The 19,825-nt window shown below is 41.1% G+C and overlaps 1 protein-coding gene across 3 annotated transcripts in view; it reads right to left on the bottom strand.

Moving 5' to 3' along the window:
- The window catches only part of MCOLN3 (mucolipin 3), a 31,650-nt gene extending 12,114 nt beyond the window's left edge, over nucleotides 1–19,536 (bottom strand). Inside the window, exons 1-7 of one of the 3 annotated variants that reach the window (XM_011982126.1) lie at nucleotides 19,392–19,480; nucleotides 18,190–18,602; nucleotides 15,360–15,589; nucleotides 10,873–11,040; nucleotides 3,915–4,068; nucleotides 2,716–2,800; nucleotides 2,540–2,636 (exon numbers count right to left, since the gene is read on the bottom strand). In XM_011982126.1, the coding sequence (XP_011837516.1) occupies nucleotides 2,540–2,636; nucleotides 2,716–2,800; nucleotides 3,915–4,068; nucleotides 10,873–11,040; nucleotides 15,360–15,589; nucleotides 18,190–18,238 (783 nt within the window). In that variant the 5' untranslated portion in view covers nucleotides 18,239–18,602; nucleotides 19,392–19,480. Of the gene's footprint in view, nucleotides 1–2,539; nucleotides 2,637–2,715; nucleotides 2,801–3,914; nucleotides 4,069–10,872; nucleotides 11,041–15,359; nucleotides 15,590–18,189; nucleotides 18,603–19,391 lie in introns of all 3 variants that reach the window. The other 2 variants (XM_011982127.1, XM_011982128.1) reach the window with 2 other exon arrangements.
- Between the last annotated feature and the right edge of the window lie 289 nt (nucleotides 19,537–19,825).

Below are 19,825 nucleotides of genomic sequence, written 5' to 3'. Positions count from 1 at the left end.
AGGCCAGAACACCTTCCATAGTTCTACTGTCCTCCTTATGCAAGGACAGGGAAGGCAAGGCAAGAAAATCATTCCGTTTCATTTCTGCCTCTTCTCTTTCTCTCAAGTCCTGAAGAAAAAAAGTTCTTTGAAAACTCTGTCATTTAAATAAATTGTACTGAAGCTTCTCCATATGGGGTAATCAGAAACACTTCAAATACAAGATTTCAAATGACTTTTAAAAGTTCAATCACTGTATTTCTCCTCACGAGGGATTGTAAACTTCTTTCTTTGACAAGCAACTGAAGGCATAGTCAGTGTCTGCCCATATCCCTAATGGCTGCAAGACCCAGCCTATGGCCTCATGCAAGGAGGACACTCAGTGTTATTTGATTGAGTCAGAAATCCTTGCCACGGAGAAGCCATGCTTTTCCTACACAAAGGGCCTCTGGCTTGTACAAATAATAGGTGCTCACTAAATATCTATTGAGTAAAAAACTGGGGCTTAATGTCAATCACATCTCAGTAAGCTGAATCCCAAACAAAGAAGAAAAATAATGGATGGGATTAGAAAAGATTAGATAGCACAGAAGGAAAAATAGTGAGTTTGAAAATACAGCAACAGAAACTATCAAAAATGAAACACACTGAAAAAAACTGAAACATAAAACAAACAGATCGTTAGTGAGCTATAGGACAACTCCAAGTATGAATCTCTGAAAAGGTGGGGGCGAGTGACAAAAATATTTTAAGAAATAATGCTGAATATAAAATATAATGACAACTATAAACCTACAGATCCAAGATGCTCAGTGAAACCTAAACACAGGAAACATTAAGAAAACAACACCAAAGCATTTCACAATCAAATTGTTTAAAATCAGAGATAAAGGAAAAATTTAAAAGCCAACAGATGGGAAAAAAATATCCTATAGAGAAGAACAAGGATAAAGATGACAGCAGATTTCTCATCAGAAACAATGCAAGCTAGAAGAACAACATCTTTAAAGTGCTGAAGAAAAAAACAGTCAACCTAGATAGAATTCTATAGCCAGGGGCACTACCTTTAGCAAAGGAAGGCTTGGAATAGAATAATGATTACCAGAGGCTAGAAAGGGCACTGGGGAGGCGTGAGGGATAAATAAGGGTTAGTTAATGGGTACAAAGACACAGTGAGGGCCAGGCGTGGTGGCTTATGCCTGTAATTCCAGCACTTTGGGAGGCCGAGGCAGGTGGATCACGAGGTCAAGAGATCGAGACCATCCTGGCCAACATGGTGAAACCCCGTCTCTACTAAAAATACAAAAACTAGCTGGGTGTGGTGGTGCGTGCCTGTAGTCTCAGGTATTTGGGAGGCTGAGGCAGGAGAATCGCTTGAACCTGGGAGGCAGAGGTTACAGTGAGCCGAGATCACGCCACTGCACTCCAGCCTGGCAACAGAGTGAGAATCCATCTCAAAAAAAAAAAAAAAAAGATACAGTGAGATAGAAGAAATAAGATCTAGTGTTTAGTAGCACAATATGGCAACTATAGTTAATAATTTATTTTATATTTCAATATAAATAAAGGAGTAGATTTGGAATATTCCCAACATAAAGAAGTGATAAATATTTGAGGTGGTGAATGTTGTCCCAATTACCCTTATTTCATCATTACACACTGAATGCTTGCATCAAAATATCACCTGTACCCCATAAATACGTACTTGTAAAAGTTTTATTTAAAAGATGCTAATAAGAACTTTAAAAAGGAAGGCAAAATACTTTTTTAAACATACAAAAGCTGAAAGTGCAGACCTGCACTGTAAGAAATGTTACAGGAAGCCCTTCAGGCAGAAGGAAAATAATACCAGATGCAAACTGGGAGCTACACAGAATGAAGCACACTGGAAATGGTAGCTACATGGACAAATATAAAGATGTTTTTATTATTATTTAAATCACTTTTTAATTGACTGTTTAAAGAAAAAATAATAACATATATTGTGGGTTTATAACACATGTAGAAATACATTATATGGCCACAATAGCACAAGGGCCAAGATGGGAGAAATGGAAGTACATTGTCATAAGGTTCTTACACTGTATGCAGTGGTATAACTTGAAGGTAGACTGTAATAAGTTAAAGGTGTATACTACAAACCCCAAACATGGAAACATCCATGGTGAGGAAACTAAGTAACAAGAACCCTTGGCAGTAACCTTTAGCTGACAGCCAGCCATAGACTGCTGAGAGCCAACCACACAGAACCTAAAAACACCTATTCCTTTTGTGTTTGAAAATCTATACGAGGCACTGTTCATGGTACTGGAAATAGTACAGTGAACAAAACAAGGTGTCTGCTCTCCCAGAACTTATACAGAGGTGCAGGAGACATAATTAACAAGTAAACTTATTATTATAGCAAAATAGAGCTAGATGTATCAATGTTTCCCTTATGCACATTCAAGTGAAAACATCCTATATTTTTTATCACAGCATAATCCAAGGATATGAAACATAATCAGATAAAACAATTTTTCTCCAGATTGGAACCAAATTCAGCCTGGCCCACACTTACAGTCAGAGTAAAGTCATAACAGTCAGGGAGTTCTTGATGACGAACTGTCTGCAGATTAATGGCTTTCAGTTTAAACTGAAGCTCCACTGTTAGGAGTCTAGAAAACAGAGGCAATTTTAGTTCTGTGGCAATATGTACATACAAACATAAGTTACACTCCTATCTGCTCCCCTCACCTGTGGAAGTCCAGTGTTAAGTTCAGTTTATTTTCTGCTGGTGTCCCAGTGTGGAAAGGTTCATCTGGCTCTACAAAGAAACACTCTGCCATAGAAAGGAACAAAAACATGATACAGTACTTAACATAATAAATAAGACTGCATTTCGAAAGGCTTACATTTAAGACCAGTTATTCAGATTCTATTATTTTTCTGAATTAAAATTTTAAAAGCTAAATAAACATTGATAACACATGACTCATTTGTTTTTAAGACCTACATGGCTACATTTCTGGAGTGGATGGAGGCTAGACAAAGATCTGAACTCTATATTGTTAATGTTATATAAATGCTGTCTTCGTTTTTAAGCCTAAACTTTGAGTCCCTCCCCGTTTTTGTTTCCTAAGCATAGAATTTGAAGCACTTGCAGTAATTACAGTAATATTTTCTAAGCAGTTTGAAGGATCTATTTTTAAAACATTATGTGCTAACAAGGTTCCTTCAATACACACCCCCCCACACACACCAAAAAGGGAAGACAGCATTTTAGAAAGTTTTCACTAGTCGGTACTATTATCAGTATTACCTCTCGAAAAAAAGAATCCTAGTGGCTGTTGTTAAAAGTATTTGAATACTTATTTTTTAACTCAATGACCTAAGCTAATATTTTAGGTATAATTGCAAATAGAACTTTGCTAAGAAGAATAAGCCATGCTATTCCATGTTCTGATTCTCATTCCTCCCCTTCAATCTGCCCCAAAAGATGCATGATAGTGAAGCGGTATTGGGGCAAGAGTTATACATCAAGAGTTTGCAAGCATAATGTTTTACAAGCATAATATCTATCTATTAATACTTCACTGGCATGTCCTGCACAAGAGATGGTGTAATACGGTAGCTAAGAGCACAAACAGCCTGGGCCAAATTTCAGCACTGCCTCTTCTAGCTTGATCTTGGGTAGATCATTTAACTCTCTGAGCCATACTTTAGCCTTCTATAAAAGGGGATAATAATAATCCTTGACTTGCTGGGTTTTCTTGAGGATTCTTGAGTTACAGTAAAGGCCTCAGAACAGTACATGACACATAATAACTCCTATATCATTCTTACTATGTCCTAATAGCACAGACCAAATCAATGTTTTCAAAGATGAAATTACTAATTTTAAATATAAATTGAGGCATTAAAAATTGAAGTTCTACGTTATAGAAGAACATCACCAGTTTCAATTTCTGGATCGATGTCAAAGGTATCATTTCCAGGGTAGATGTGTCCTCGCTTGTAGAAGTGCTGACAGATTGCCATAGCAGACTGCTCGATACCTTTGTTCTCATAAGCATGATTCCCAACGGAGACATTGTATAGCTGCAAGTACTTCAACCAAAACGAGAAACAGAAAATGGGAATGCCAGCCAGGGCAGAAGTGAAGCCATAACTCCTCTCCCTCCCCACCTCTGATACTGGCAGGTTCCCACCTCCCCCTTGAGATAGAGACATTCACCTTGACAAACAGGGTAAGTGACTTGCTGCTGTGCACTAGGAAGGCAAAGGGCTATCACAAATTAGAGTTAGTCTAGATTCAAGCCTCATTTCTGTGACAAACTTTCTGACCTTCTAGTTCCTTATCTGCAAAATTAAAGTCTGAAGCCACTTAATCTTTGCGTTTCTTTCCTCCCTTAAAGAATTATGTTTAGGAACTGACTGTGACATTCAATGTAAATACATATTTTATTTATCTTTAAATTATATCCTGTAAGGTCACAGTTCTACTTTAACACTGTAGTATAAGAAGTGGGGTACAATTATTATAGGCTAGCCAGCAGAACTTTTTTTTAAGAAAGTATTGGTTTAACCTTTATCTTTGCAAGATTATAATTTAATCACCTTTATAGCAATATTGCCTATCCTAGCAGATCCTCTACATTTAAAAAAAAAATTACTTTTACAAGTAAGAATCTTATGGTGCCTTGGAATAACTGTCATCTTAAATTCTTAATGGATATCTGCAGACATGTTTCCAAAACGAAGTGTTTTTGGAGCAATATGGTACAATTGGTCATTCTGTCATTCTTGAAATTAACAACTTTGTGTGATCGACACATCGAAAATAATTCTGCTAAAAGATATGTGTGAAGCATACTATAACAAATGAAGACAATAATTTCTAATATGGGATAGATTTTGAGTTGGACCTTGTCAAGGTCACTAATGAGCAGCATATTACCAAATCTGATGCCTAGTTCTCAGTCCTCCTGTAACTTAATATCTCCATGGTATCTGATGCAGTTGAATACTACTCCTACATGGAATACTTTCTTTACTTGACTTCTGGGACACTGATTGTTTGTTCTTGGTCTCCGTTGCTGAATCCTCCCACTGCTGACCTCTATATTTTGGCGTATCTTTGGATTCAGGCCATGACCTCTAACCACATTCTCTCCACAACTGACTTCAATCAGTCCCATGTTTCAAATACCACTTCTATGCTGACAGCTTCCAAATTTGCATCTCCAGCTCTGACCTTTCCACTGAATAACACACATGGATGGCAATCTGCCTACATGATGCCTATGATGTCTAAGAGGAATCTCTAGTAAATGTGCACACAGAAACACCTGCTTCTTCCACAGTAATTCCCTTCTCAATAAATTATTCTGTAAGTCAGTCAGTTGTTCAGGCCAAAACTTAGGAAAGATCCTTTTGTCAATTCCTCTTATACTGTACTTCCAGTCCATCTGAAAGTCATACATGACTTTCAAATTATCTCCGCACAAGAATCACTTAAAAATCTGAGCCTCCTCACCACAAATAGGACTGTCTCTCATCACCTTCACTGATACGGCCTTAGTCCAAACCACCATCCTCTCTCCCCTGGACAAATTAAGCCTCTGCCTCTCCAATCTTCCCTCTCACCTTAGTCTAGTCTCCATCTAGAACTCATAGGATTGCTATAAGGAATGAATGAATTCATGCATGTACAGCCCTTAGAACAGTGCTATCCAAAATACACCTGCTCAAGACTCTTGTTTTTGCTATTCTTCCTATCTGAAAGGTTCTTCCTTGAGATAGACACAGGCTGCATGCCCTCTCTTTAGTCTGCTGTCTGTTTACATGTCACCTTGTCGAAGAGACCTTCTCCAACCACCTCCAGCTATTCACTTTGCTGGCTTTATTTTGTATTTCACAATACTTATTACAAACTGACAGAAGATGCTCTTACATAGTTATTTATTGCCTGGCTCTTCCAATGAGAATATTACCTCCTTGACTTTATTTGTTCACTGCAGTACCCCTGCACACAAAAAAAGTGCCTGATACATAATAGATACTATTTTTTGTTTGTTTTTGTTTTTGAGATGGAGTCTCACTCTGTCACCCAGGCTGGAGTGCAGTGGCATAATCTCAGCTCACTGCAATCTCTGCCTCCCAGGTTCAACCGATTCTCCTGCCTCAACCTCCTGAGTAGCTGGGGTTACAGGTGCGTGCTACCACGCCCGGCTAATTTTTTTGTACTTTTTAGTAGAGACAGGGTTTCACCGTGTTAGTCAGGATGGTCTCGATTTCCTGGCCTTGTGATCTACCCACCTCGACCTCCCAAAGTGCTGGGATTACAGACGTGAGCCACTGTGCCCAGCCAATAGATACTATCTAATAAATATTTGAGTGAATACATGTTAGATTTTGCTTATGTATGTTATCATTGTCTCTCCCCTATCAAAAGCCCTTCCATGGCTTCCTGTCTCTCAGAATAAAATTCAGAGCTCCTTTACATGTCCTGAGAGACCTGGCCCCCAGCTCCTCTGGCCCTAACTCTGCCCCCTCATACTTGCCTCCCTTGCATTTTCTCAAACATACCAAACGCTTTCCAGCTTCAGGGACTTTGCTGTTGCCACACGTTCAGCTTGAAATATTCTCCCCAAGATTTCAAGTCTTCAGAAAGGCCTTTTCTGACCACTCTGAGACTACTGTTATTGCCTTATGCTGGTTTATTTTTCTTCATAGCACTCATCATTACCCTAAACCAAAAGATTTTAGTTAAACTTGTTTAAAATCTATCTCCCCCATTAGAATGCAAGTTCCACAGGACAGGGAATTTATCAATCCACTGCTCTAACACCAGCCCTGCAGGCACACAGTAGGTGCTCAAATATTGGTCAAGTGAATGGTGAGGTGAAAAATTACAATAATGCGATGGAGCTCTTCATTACTAGAGCTAATCTGTGCACAGTGAGTTGGTAAACAGGATAAGATAGATGATTATGGCACCAAGCTTTCTGTTAGCATTAGGATTGGGAAAGTGAGCCAGAATCTACAGTAATAGAAGCAAGCTTCCTAAGCTAGTAAACAACATTACGTTTGGCATATGGGGTAAAGTAGAATAATGCTAGAGATACTCAGTTTTGAGATTTTTGTTTTCCATTTAAGGTACCCAGTAGACCAGTGTGCCTAGAACATATGATGTGTAATGGGAAGTAAATCGGGAAAGGCAAGCAGGGGTCACGAAGCGCAGTCATAGCTGCAATGGGGCCCTACAACGCTCCCAGAGTCCAGGTGTAATTGTGGGGCAGTCCCCACAGGAATCCCCTAAATGGCTGAAACTCCTGACCACAGAATCTTATGTCTTAAACCTTTCAAGGTCTTGAACTGTGAAAGGTCTGAGGCCCATGGCTGCAGGTACCTGTTAACATTATACCTATATACACCACAGTTACATTACATAATATATACATTAACTACATATGCTATAGCCAGACTTCCTTGAGCTCTTCATATGGCTCTTTGTGTAGGTCTGAGCATCTGGCAAGAACTGGGTAATCTAGGGAAGCAGCAGGGCTGTGTCCAGCTAGAGGGCAGCTCTAGAGTCCAAGACAGAGGGTTATGGGACAGAAATGTAGTATGAGATGATGGTTGGAACTAACGATGGTGAGACAGCACAGAGCAGCCAAGTGCCTGAGGTCTTGGTGGAGCTTTAACTAGACTGGGCATCCGTCCCTCCTGGTCTCTGCAGTTCTGCCTTGAGAGAAGAAGTTTTCAGTCAGATCTATGGGTCCCAGGTCAGCCTTTGGGGGATAATATAAAAACACGTTCAATGTCCTTAGCTAAATGCTGTGGCACCAAAAGCAAGAGGTGGTAGAGCAGGGGGGTAGGAAAGAAAGGAAGCCATCCAGAAACAGGAAGTTATAAACTATGTTTGAGCTGCAAGAATAAACGATTCCAGGAAGACCCTGAGGCCTTTCAACCTAAGCCAGAAGACCAGAAAGGAGAAACAGCCTAGGGAGTGGGTGGGAGGAGACTGTGATGGGCAGTTCTGAAGTGCTTGTGGGGTAGGTGTCTGGCAGTGTGGGCAACTACTTGGGAGTCCCTTCATCATAGTGATGGCTGAGGCTGGGTAGTGGAGGTCGTTTCTGCAGGAAAAGGACCAAGCTTTGAGGACTGCTCAAATTTAAGAGGCAGATGAAAGAAAAAGAACCAATAAAGCTGACCCCAAAATTATTGAAGAAATAAGAGGAAAGCCAGGAGACAGCCTAAAAAGAAAATAAGTAGGTCTCTCACATTCAAATATAGAAGCGTATATAATAAACAGCAGTGCTGTTATAATCACAGTATTGGATCAGAATGAGCCCTGGAGATTATCCAGTAGGATGACATCTTGGGGATAAACCCTTGGGGATAGCTAATAGTTATGGATATGCTTCTAAGAATTGAGATGCCACTGCCCTATTTGTCAGTTCCTCTCAGTAACAATCACCTCAACTATTAAGGAAACTCTTTCTTTACAGAAATCAAAGATCCTTCCCGTTTTAAAAATAATTTATATTTTGGCCAGGTGCGGTGGCTCATGCCTGTAATCCCTGCACTTTGGGAGGCCAAGGCAGGCAGATCACTTGAGATCAGGAGTTCGAGACCAGCCCGGCCAACATGGTGAAACCTTGCCTCTACTAAAAATACAAAAAAAATTAGCTGGGCATGGTGATGGGAGCCTGTAATCCCAGCTACTCATGAGGCTGAGGTGGGAGAATCGCTTGAGCCCAGGAGGCAGAGGTTGCAGTGAGCCGAGATTGCGCCACTGCACTCCAGCCTGGGTGACAGAGTGAGACCCTGTCTCAAAAATAAAAAATAAAATAAAAAATAGAAAATATTCACATTTTTTTCTATTCATTTCTCAGAAGCATGAAAGAGAACTGTACTCACACTCAAAACCCTACTTATTCATAAAAATTTTGATCAAGACACTTTTTATCTTCAGTTAAAAGTACATACTGCTGCTTAGAAAAACAGTAAATCACCTTAGAAAACAGTAGGGAATCAATAGTAGGGAGTCATACATGGAATGTATGTGTCCCTCCAAAGTTCTTATGTTGGAAATTAAACCCCAATATGATAGTCTTAAGAGGTGAAGTATTTAGGAGGCCAACAATCATGAATAGGACTACTGGCCTTATAAAAGGCTGGGAGAAATTAGCCAGGCCCTTTTGTCCTTCTGCGTTCCACCATGTAAGAACACAGCAAGAAGGTGCAAGCCCTTACCAGACACCAAACCTGCCAGCAGCTTGATCTTGGACTTCCCCGGCTCCAGAATTATTAGGCAGAAATTTCTGTTGTTTGTCTGTTATCTAGTCTCAGGTATTTTGTTGTAGCAGAAGGAACAGACCAAGACAACTAGAATAAAGCAGGTACATGCATTTCCAGAAGGAATGTGGAAATCTGAAAAGCAGAATGGCCTAAGTGCCAAATACTACATTTTGAAGACTGAGTCTAGGTTTACAAATAAAGGTTAAGATGATTTATAAGGAATTTAATGTACTTTGGGAGGCTGAGGTGGGAGGATCACTTGAGGCCAGGAGTTTGAGCAACCTGTGCAACACACATGCACACACACCCCCCACATGCTGTACATGCTGTACATGCTGTAAATTGAGAACATGTAGAGACCCTGTCTCTACAAAAAAAAAAAAAAAATTTTTTTTTTTAATTAGCTAGGTATAGTGGTGCATGCCTGTGGCCTCAAGCTGCTTGAGAGGCTAAGGTGGGAAGATCACTTGTGCCCAGGAGGTTGAATCTGCAGAGAGCTGTGACTGCACCACTGCACTGCAGCCTGGGTGACAGAGTGAGATCCTGTCTCAATAAAAAAAATTTAATGAACTGTTTACCTCTTGCCTCTATCCTGCTCCCCGCCACCCCCTCCAAAAACACCAAACTACCAGTTTAGATCAGACTAGCTTTAGAGAAACTTAATATACTTAAAATTCTAAAAACTGAGTATCTCCATCATTATGCCTTTTCCCCCCTATAAGTTGTAGGACATAGTTCTGTTTAACAGTTTATGTAACTTATTTCTATTACTTTAGATTTCTGGCTCATTTTCCCAACCCCAGTGCTAACAGAAAGACTTCATGCTATAAATATGTATTTTATCCTAGCAGTTTACATCTTACTGTGCATAGATTGTCTCTAGAAAATGAATAGCCATGATTACACTATAATAATTTTCTGAAGAATTATAATAATTTTGAAATGTGTTCTGCAAACTAACCCAGTCTGGGAATGCTGACTTCAAGGATGCTTTCAATGACACCTAAAAATTTAAAAATTTGGGGTCTTGAAAAGTATTATTTATGGCAAAAATATATATTACAAACTCAGAATAAAATACAGTATTCATCTACATGATAAACAAGCTTGTTTTTTGTTTGGCAGTTAGTGAATGTCACAATAAAATCATTGTCATGTATGACATAAAGGCCTTACTTACTTTCGAGTGAATTTTTAGGTCTTGGTTGCTGTACAAACTCTGAAAAGTTAATATTCTCATTATTTGTTAAGGGGCCCTGAAAGTATACTTTCAGCTCTGAGGACTTAATGACTACTTACACCCAGGGTCATAGTTACTAATTTTAATCTTTGAGACTCCCATGCCAAGCCCTAACTCTGATTCTTTTAATTAAATCTTTAAAGTTTCTGCCTTTCTGTTACTAAACAAAAGCTTTTCTCAACTTCTGGTTTTATAAAAATTTGTTGACAGTATTTTTTAAAAATTAAAAATAATTTTGTATGTGTCATTTCTAAGCAGAAATGTTCACCCTTCTCCACTTGAATGTCAGTTTCTGTTACATACATTGCCACCATTTTTCCAGTCTGTTCTTTTTCCCAAGTAAATAAGGCACACACTTGATTTACCTGGTTCACTGCGAAGATTATCTGATCATACACGTCACTTTGTGTGTACACTGCATATGTGTCATCCATTCGGTCCATATATCCTTTTAGGAAAAGGTGTTTGAATGCTATAGTATTCTCTTCCTTGAAAGCTACCACCATCTGGTTACTTAGCCCAAATAAGACCAGCTTAAAAGAAAAAAAAGAAAAAGTAAGAGGGTGGCAAATATGGGCAGAAAAAGCAGAGCAGAAGGTACAGGGGGTTGAACAACAAATAGAAGAGTTTAAAATGAATTCTCTGGGACAGCAAGAAGGTTTTGCAGCAGGTGGATAATAATTTAAGAAAGTACAAGTCCTATGACCACACTATATTCCTAGGTCTAATCACCAAAACCATGACAGTAAGACCAAAAATAGAAAATACCTTTTCAACTCATGTTTAAAGTATATTAACATAATGTGTCCTTAATAGTCATGCAGGATTGACCTAAGTGTTTTAAATGAAACTCAGTTGTTCACACACACAAAAAGTTTCACTGCACTGTTGACATGTTAACCTAAGGCCTTTCAATTATACCTAAAAGCTTACAATATAGCCGGGCGCAGTGGCTCATACCTGTAATCCAAACACTTTGGGAGGCAGAGGCAGGTGGGTTACTTGAGGTCAGGAGTTCAAGACCAGCCTGACCAACATGGTGAAACCCCATCTCTACTACAAATAAAAACAGTTAGCCGGGCATGGTGGCACATGCCTGTAATCCCAGCTACTCAGGAGGCTGAGGCAGAAGAATCGCTTGAACCCGGAAGGCAGAGGTTGCTATGAGCTGAGATTGCGCCATTGCACTCCAGCCTAGGCAGCAAGAGTGAAACTACGTGTCAAAAAAAAAAAAAAAAGCTTACCATACTCTAAGTCTCTCTTTCGTCTTCTCTTCCCTCTCACCCAAACCTCTATCTCTCTCTCTCTCTCATACACACTTCCACACATAGGCACACACATGCACACACACCCCCCACATGCTGTACATGCTGTAAATTGAGAAACTACACTCTTACTTAAATCCCAGAGTGAGGCAGAGTATATTTTATATGGAAGGCAGGAACAGTGTTGACCACGTATGTGCCATACACTATTCCGGGAACTTTCCTCATACTAATCCTGCCATATATTCCTAATACACCAATTTTAGAGGTGAGGCCTAGAGAAGTTACATAATTTTTTCAAGTCACATAACTAGCCAGTTGATACAGTCAAAATTGAAACCCATGTCTGACAGACTAAATCTAGGTTCTATCCACCCTGTCATGCTACACAAAGTAATTCAGGGTTTCATCAGAAAAAAACAGAGCAGACAATCTTTTCCCCTCTCCCTTCCACATATGATATATGGTCTGCACCCCACACATATCATCACTCTGCACCTAACTCTCATTTCTGCAGAGCTTCTTTAATTATCCTCAATAAGACTATATCTTGATATTCTGGGGATTTTGCATCTGTTGAAGCTGATGACCAAACAGCCCCAAAGAATGCTCAAAGATATTCTTACCAGTCATTCAAATACAATTATGGCAAAAATACAAATACAATTATGGCAAAAATATATATTACAAACTCAGAATAAAATACAATATTCACCTATATGAAAAACAAGCTTGTTTTTTGTTTGGCAGTTAGTCAATGTCACAATAAAATCATTGTCATGTATGACATAAAGGCCTTACTTTCAAGTGAATTTTTAGGTCTTGGTTGCTGCACAAACTCTGAAAAGTTAATATTCTCATTATTTGTTAAGGGGCCCTGAAAGTATACTTTCAGCTCTGAGGACTTAATGACCACTTACACCCAGGGTCATAGTTATTAATTTTAATCTTTCATCATAGTGATGGCTGAGGCTGGGTAATGGAGCCACCACACCTGACTCTCATGTGTCAGCAGTGAGCTAGCGACTGAGGATACAATGAGAAGACATTGGTCCCTGCCCTCAAAGGTTTAGTGGCAGACAGGAATAACAATGGCTGAGAGAAAACTGCTGTCATTCAGAGTAAGCCAGGCAGTGGGAAAAGAGAAATAGGATGTCCACCATTGTAAACATCTTTCTTTTGCTGCTGCAGACACAAAATCTCAAATTTAACCGAAGGACCACCTCCTTTTCCCTGAGAGAATCTGTCACCATTTGCTCACCTCATTTGCCCAATTACAAAGCTGTCTTTATCTACTATTTGTTTGATTGCTCTGATATAAATTAAGGAAACATCACAATTAAGAAACCCTCAGTTCCTTTTAAAAACTTACCTAAACCTTTTACATGCTTATTACTGGCAGCTTTAGTATCTTAAACCACTGGCCAGTTTTCCTTTGATCACCCTAGTAAACATAGGAAGGTTAGATGAGCTCCCTAAGAATTAAAAATTAAGAATTAAGAATTACGAACATAAATCTTAGAGAAAATAAATCTTAGAGAAAATAAATCTGAGTTTGAATATCAGTTCTACTCTTCTAGTTTCCTGACTATGACAGGGTCCTTTTCCTTACCAAGCCCCTCATCGTTCTCCTCTGTGAAATGAGGATACCACTACCTACCCTCCAACTTGTTTTAAGAATTGAGTATGGGCCGGGCACAGTGGCTCACCCTGTAATCCCAGCACTTTGGGAGGCCTAGGTGGATGGATCACCTGAGGTCAGGAGTTCAAGAGCAGCCTGGCCAACATGGTGAAACCCCGTCTCTACTAAAAATACAAAAGTTAGCCAGGCGTGGTGGCATGCGCCTGTAATCCCAGCTATTCAAGAGGTTGAGGCAGGAGAATCGCTTGAACCCAGGAGGCAGAGGTTGCAGTGAGCTGAGATGGTGCCACTGTACTCTAGCCTGGGCCACACAGTGGGACTCCATCTCAGAAAAAAAAGAATTGAACATGATGACACCTATAAAATATTTAGCCTGGTACACAGCAAACACTCAAGTGGTACCTATTATTATTCTAAGTAGAAAATATTCATGTTCAATTGTTACAGGCTTTTCCCTTTTATAAGAAACAATAGACATAAACTTTTCACTATTGTGACACACCATATTATCACTCAGAAGTTAAGAATTTCAATTTCAACTTGCCAAATATTTGGCTGAGGATTGAACATCCATTTTCAGTGTATATAATAGAGAGAATGCCTGCCTTCAAAGTCTTGACATTGCCACTGACGAGCCATGTGATTTTTTTTTTTTTTTTGAGACAGGGTCTCACTCTGTCACCCAGGCTGGAGCACAGTGGTGTGATCACTACACCTGGCTAATTTTTGTATTTTTTGTAGAAACGGGTTTTCACCACGTTACCCAGGCTGGTCTGGAATTCCTTAGCTTAAGCAATCCACCCACCTCAGCATCCCACAGTGCTGCAATTATAGGCATGAGCCACCCTGCCTGGCCAAGCCATGTGACTTTAAAAGAGCTCTATGAATGTCAGCTTCCTCTTCTGTAAAATGAGCCAGTAGGAGTGTTAGAATTAGATGAAATAATGTACTGGAACAGGGTAGTCACCAAATGTTTGTTTCCCTTGATACAACATCTAGCATTAGAAACAAGCAAGAATTCTACCAACTTCATATGATTGTAGAAATTGCTTTGGTTCCCTAACAATCATAAGCATTTGTTCTCAATAAGCAGTTAAAATTAGTAATGTCCTGTTTTTTTAATCTCTCCTTCAATACCAATTGTTTATTTACTTAAGCATTTTTCACCAACTTAGGAAGAGTAAGTAATAATAAAAATAAACCTATCACATCGATTTTTCTCATTAAAATCTGCTTTTATTTTGCCCTTTGCTTTTAGCAAGAGATAATTACTCTCACCAACGGGAAAACATATTTTCGTAAGAGTAAATCACAACCAGTATATATTAAGAATCACAAAATATGGTTCCTCCTTCCCCCATAAAAATATTAAAAGAAGCCAAGGAAATAAGATTTAAAAGCTCCCTTTGAACTAAAAAGAGGTCCTGTGTTTCTCTAGCTCCTGCCACTCCTCTTCTCTTAGTTAACTTCACATTCTTCCACTGCACGGGTCTCATGATCACAGGGTTGTAAGAACCTAAGAATTTGCCTGTAGCAAGAGCCCTTTAAGTTTCTGAAGAGAGAAATTCCCAGGAAACTAACTAGGAAGGAAAAGAAAGTCCTAATATTGGACAACACTAGTTTCCATGGCTTATTTAGAAACCAGCTGAACCTCTTCATTGGAAGCCAAATATTAGTTTTCCTTTGCTGAAAACTAATTAGATTATGCGACTAAAATTATAACCAAGGGAAAGATGAGAAGAAAAAAACTAAGAAAAAAGAAGCCAAACTCTTTCACAAATGTTGAAGACAGAAAGGTCTAAGATTGTATGTTTTCTTATCTGTTACTGTTCTACATTATGCATGTAGTTAAAAGTTATATATATTAAAAAAACAAAAACACTGTCCATAGTTCTCTTTGTTATTAAAAGAGGCTTTCACCAAACCCATGATCTGAGATACTTACCTGGATAGTCACCATTGCAATTTTTAGAATTTGTATGGCAAGTTTCCATGGTTTTCTACCTCGAGCCCAGAACTTTTCACAGGGATTCATGAAAAAAAATTTGAGTTTTCGCCTCATCTGGTCTTCTAATAGAAGCTCCTCAGATGGAGATGTATGCTGGTTAAAATTGCAGCGATTTTCCTCTTCATGAGAGCTGCAGCTACTTATAACTACCTCAGGATTTGCCATCTCTAGAGGAAAAAAAAAAACAACCACCAACATTTCCATTTAGTGAGTAAAGACACAAGTCCATATTCTTTGATACTGCAGGAAGAAGCCCAAATAGAAGTTCTGGTTTCAAATAAGCACCACTGCTCTAAACTGCATTTTAGATGTTTACAGAATCAGTTCTAATGTAAGACATCACTTTTTTATTTGTTTTAATTACAAAATGAATTTTCACATAGTTCAAAGTTACCAAATTCAAGGGCTGCTCCCAACAGTAAAAGATTATATGTACATATATATAGGATGTATATGTTTTCTGCCTCACTCAGTATAGTTAGAGCAGGATCAGAGACCTGAGGACCACGGGGAAGGACTTCAGAGGGTACGTGGGCCTTGAAGTTATATGAAAACTTTCATATATGTGGCTGTGGACACTTTTTCCTGGGAAGTAACTAAAACTTTCACAGATTATCAAAAAATGTTTAAAACCACTGAGTTAAAGATAGTAGGGTGTAGTGTAAAGAACCAAGATTCAGTTTGGTTTCTAATCCTGGTTCTATAACTTGACATTTCTGCAATCTCAAGGAAATCATTTAGCCCTTCTGAGCCTCAGTTTCCTCTCCAGCAAAATGGGAATAACAACACCTACCCTTCTACGATTGTAGCCAGAATTAAATAGTTATGACTGTAGTGACCATTATATAAAACAGCAAAGCCCTTGCATAGGATCTAGCGCTGAGCAGACTCACCTGCCTAACACCCACAGCAGACAGAGCGGCTTCCTAGAAAGGTTCTTTAAGGGGCAGTATGTGCCTCAGGAAACATAACTGTTGTACAAAGGGGAAAGTAGGTCCTCAATTTAAGCCTAATTCCCAGTCTGTGGCATCACTTGTAAGGACTTTTTAATTGAAGGCCTTATATTTATAGCATATTTTCAAAGTACTTCATATCTATTTGGGGAGGCCGGTGCGTTTGAAAAGGGCTGGGTTGGGCTGGTTTTATTGTCTTCAGAATCAGCTTTTTCAAAGTGACGGAGAAGTCACTCTAGAGACTGGGATGGATCTTGGATTTTCCCTCAGACTAAGACTGATATTATACTATGGAAACCTGTTCAAAGTAAAATACCCCAAACCATGAGTAGGGTTCTTCCATACAGAAAAGAAAGGCAGGCTTTATTTGACATTTTAATAATAACTTGTACTCAGCAATGAAGGAGGAAAATTGCAACCTGCATTCATACAATTTCTTACAAGTCACTGGTTAGATACCATGCTGCTTTCCAAGTCTAGAACCCCACTTTTGATTCCAATTCAAGCATTCTTAGCAAGCCCAACATCTCCGAACAATAGATACTGGCTATAAAGAATAGCCATGAGGAAGGTTTTTAAACTCTCGATTAATGAAGAGATTAATAAGGATACTGCTGGATGAATAAACCATAAAACATATTTACTGTATGGCATATGCAGTACCTTCAAAATGAAATAATTATGATATAACTCATTAAAGTGTGGCTTGTGTGTGTGTGTTAAAATGCCCGTCAAAGCATAAATGCAGTAATTCTTAGGTAAAGGCATAAAGGAAAGAAAATTATTAATAAATTAGAATTTTCACTCAACAGTTTTACTTCCTTCAAAAAGGCAGGTTTTTTTGGGTTTTTGTAATACTTTAAGTTCTAGGGTACATGTGCACAACGTGCAGGTTTGTTACATATGTATACATGTGCCATGTTAGTGTGCTGCACCCATTAACTCGTCATTTACATTAGGTATATCTCCTAATGCTATCCCTCCCCACTCCCCACAATAGGTCCCGGTGTGTGATGTTCCCCTTCCTGTGTCCAAGTGATCTCATTGTTCAATTTCCACCTATGAGTGAGAACATGCAGTGTTTGGTTTTCTGTTCTTGCAATAGTTTGCTGAGAATGATGGTTTCCAGCTGCATCCCTGTCCCTACAAAGGGCATGAACTCATCCTTTTTTATGGCTGCATAGAATTTCATGGTGTATATGTGCCACATTTTCTTAATCCAGTCTGTCACTGATGGACATTTGGGCTGATTCCAAGTCTTTGCTATTGTGAATAGTGCTGCAATAAACGTAGGTGTGCATGTGTCTTTATAGCAGCATGACTTATAATCTTTTGGGTATATCCCCAGTAATGGGATGGCTGGGTCAAATGGTATTTCTAGTTCTAGATCCTTGAGGAATTGCCACACTGTTTTCCACAATGGTTGAACTAGTTTACAGTCCCACCAACAGTGTAAAAGTGTCCCTATTTCTCCACATCCTCTCCAGCACCTGTTGTGTCCTGACTTTTTAATGATTGCCATTCTAACTGGTGTGAGATGGTATCTCATTGTGGTTTTGATTTGCATTTCTCTGATGGCGAGTAATGATAAGCATTTTTTCGTGAAGGCAGGATATTTTAACCAGCATTTAAGGAGACTTTATCTATAGGACTTAAAACACAGATGATTTCATGTTCACCAAAGCTCGCATATGAACACCAACATAATGATGAAGCTGTTAATAATCAAGCATGTTGGTGAATTGTATATTGACACTAAGCCCTTTCCACTTTGATACAGGGAAAATTAAATTTTAAACAAACTAGCCACACACCATGTAACAGTAACCCACAGGAACAAAGAGAAAACAAGCCAGCCAGCATCTATTCAGCACATCACAAGGAGTTGTCCCGGAAGACATTTCATTCACCAGGACCGGCTGCTGACCTTGGAAACGGTAGATTTACCCAGTCTGAAAAGCACTTCCGAGGGTGCACTTTTAAAAACTGCAAACTGTCGGAAACCCCAGCAGCTGAAGGAGATATTCGCAGCCAGCCACCTTTGACATTCACCCGGAGCACCGGCACGGGAGGCAAGGTGGGCGAAGGGCCCCAGCAGGAGAGGCTACCCGACGAAGGGGCCATCCGAAGAGGCCACCGAAGTATCTATCAGGCATGCTCTTAGAAGGAGCAAACGGACACACACAGGTTACCTATTCCTGGCGGTCAGAGGCTTGATTGGAGTAAGCTGTAGAAAATTGGAGAAAGCCCGGGACTGTATAAATAGGAAAGGCCTCGCAGTTGGCGACAAAGTTACGCAACCTCGTTTTTTCAGAAGCGTTTTCCCACTTCATCAGACACAAAACTTTGGTCTCACCAGTCTTTCTCTTTTTTTCTTTTTTTAAACAAACGAACAAGGGTTGACACTTATGTCGGGTAATCTGTGCGAGAAAGAGCCGGAGGGTTGCAGCGATGTCCCAGAGCGGTCGCTGCCATCCCCGGGCACTGCCCTTGCGCTCAGACGGCCGCAGTCCGGCTGGCGGCTGCTTTCAGCCAGCGCAGCGACCCGGGCTTGAGCCCCCACTTCCAGCCGCCCCCATCTCTAACAGGGGGACAGTCCGCCTTGAGAGGGGCCGGCCGAGCCGCCTCAAGGCCATCTGGAGTCCCGGCCGGTATCAAAGCCTTCCAGCGCAGGGGCTCCGGGCAGAGGTGGCTTCCAGCCTTCTGAGCCCTGGCCACAGGTGGGCGGCGGCCTGGAGGGGGACTGAAGAGCAGAGCACCCCCACCCGCCCAGCCCCGGGCAGGCCTGGCAGGCACGCACCTCCACTGACCTGCGGGCGGTGTGGGGGCGGCGCGGAACAGCTGCATCTCGCGCCCAGCTCCAGCCCGCCTGCCCTCCATGGCGCCGACTGCCCGGCCCGACCCGGCCCTCCCGCGGCGTCCCCGACGGCTTGCTGCCTCCCGGGCCCCTCCCTGTGCGCTGCGGGCGCCGTTCCCGCGACACTCGACGCCCCGGGGCGGCGCCCGGCGGGCTCACCTGGGGGACAGCGGGGAGCGGCCGCAGCTCCGGTGTCCGCGGCAAGAGCGTAGGGAGAGTCAGCGAGCGGCTCCAGCAACCTCAAGCCCCGCTCCGCCCAGGGTCAGAAGGGAGGAGAGCGCCCCGTCCGCCGCCCGGGCATCCTCCCGCCCCGCCGCTTTAACTCGTGACCCTACTCCCGGCTCCGGTTCCCGCCGCGCCCTGTCGCGGGGGCCGCCTTTCAAGAGCACAGGTGGGACGCAGGAGGCCGTCCGGAGGAAGCCGGCGTTGTGCCCGTTCTCTGCCACCCCCACCCTATCACTCCCTTGATTTTCTCCCTGAGCAACCCGTTCCGCCCTGCTCAGGTTTGCCCGCTTTGCTCAGGAGCTGCCGGGGGGGCCACCCGCTCCCGGCCGAGGCCCCTCAGGTGGTTGCCCGGCTCCGCGGGTGCGGGA

Source organism: Mandrillus leucophaeus, unplaced genomic scaffold, assembly GCF_000951045.1.
Source record: "Mandrillus leucophaeus isolate KB7577 unplaced genomic scaffold, Mleu.le_1.0 Scaffold235, whole genome shotgun sequence".
Lineage (NCBI taxonomy): Eukaryota > Metazoa > Chordata > Mammalia > Primates > Cercopithecidae > Mandrillus > Mandrillus leucophaeus.
Note: the sequence above shows the minus strand (reverse complement) of the source record. Positions and strands in the feature narration are given on the sequence as shown.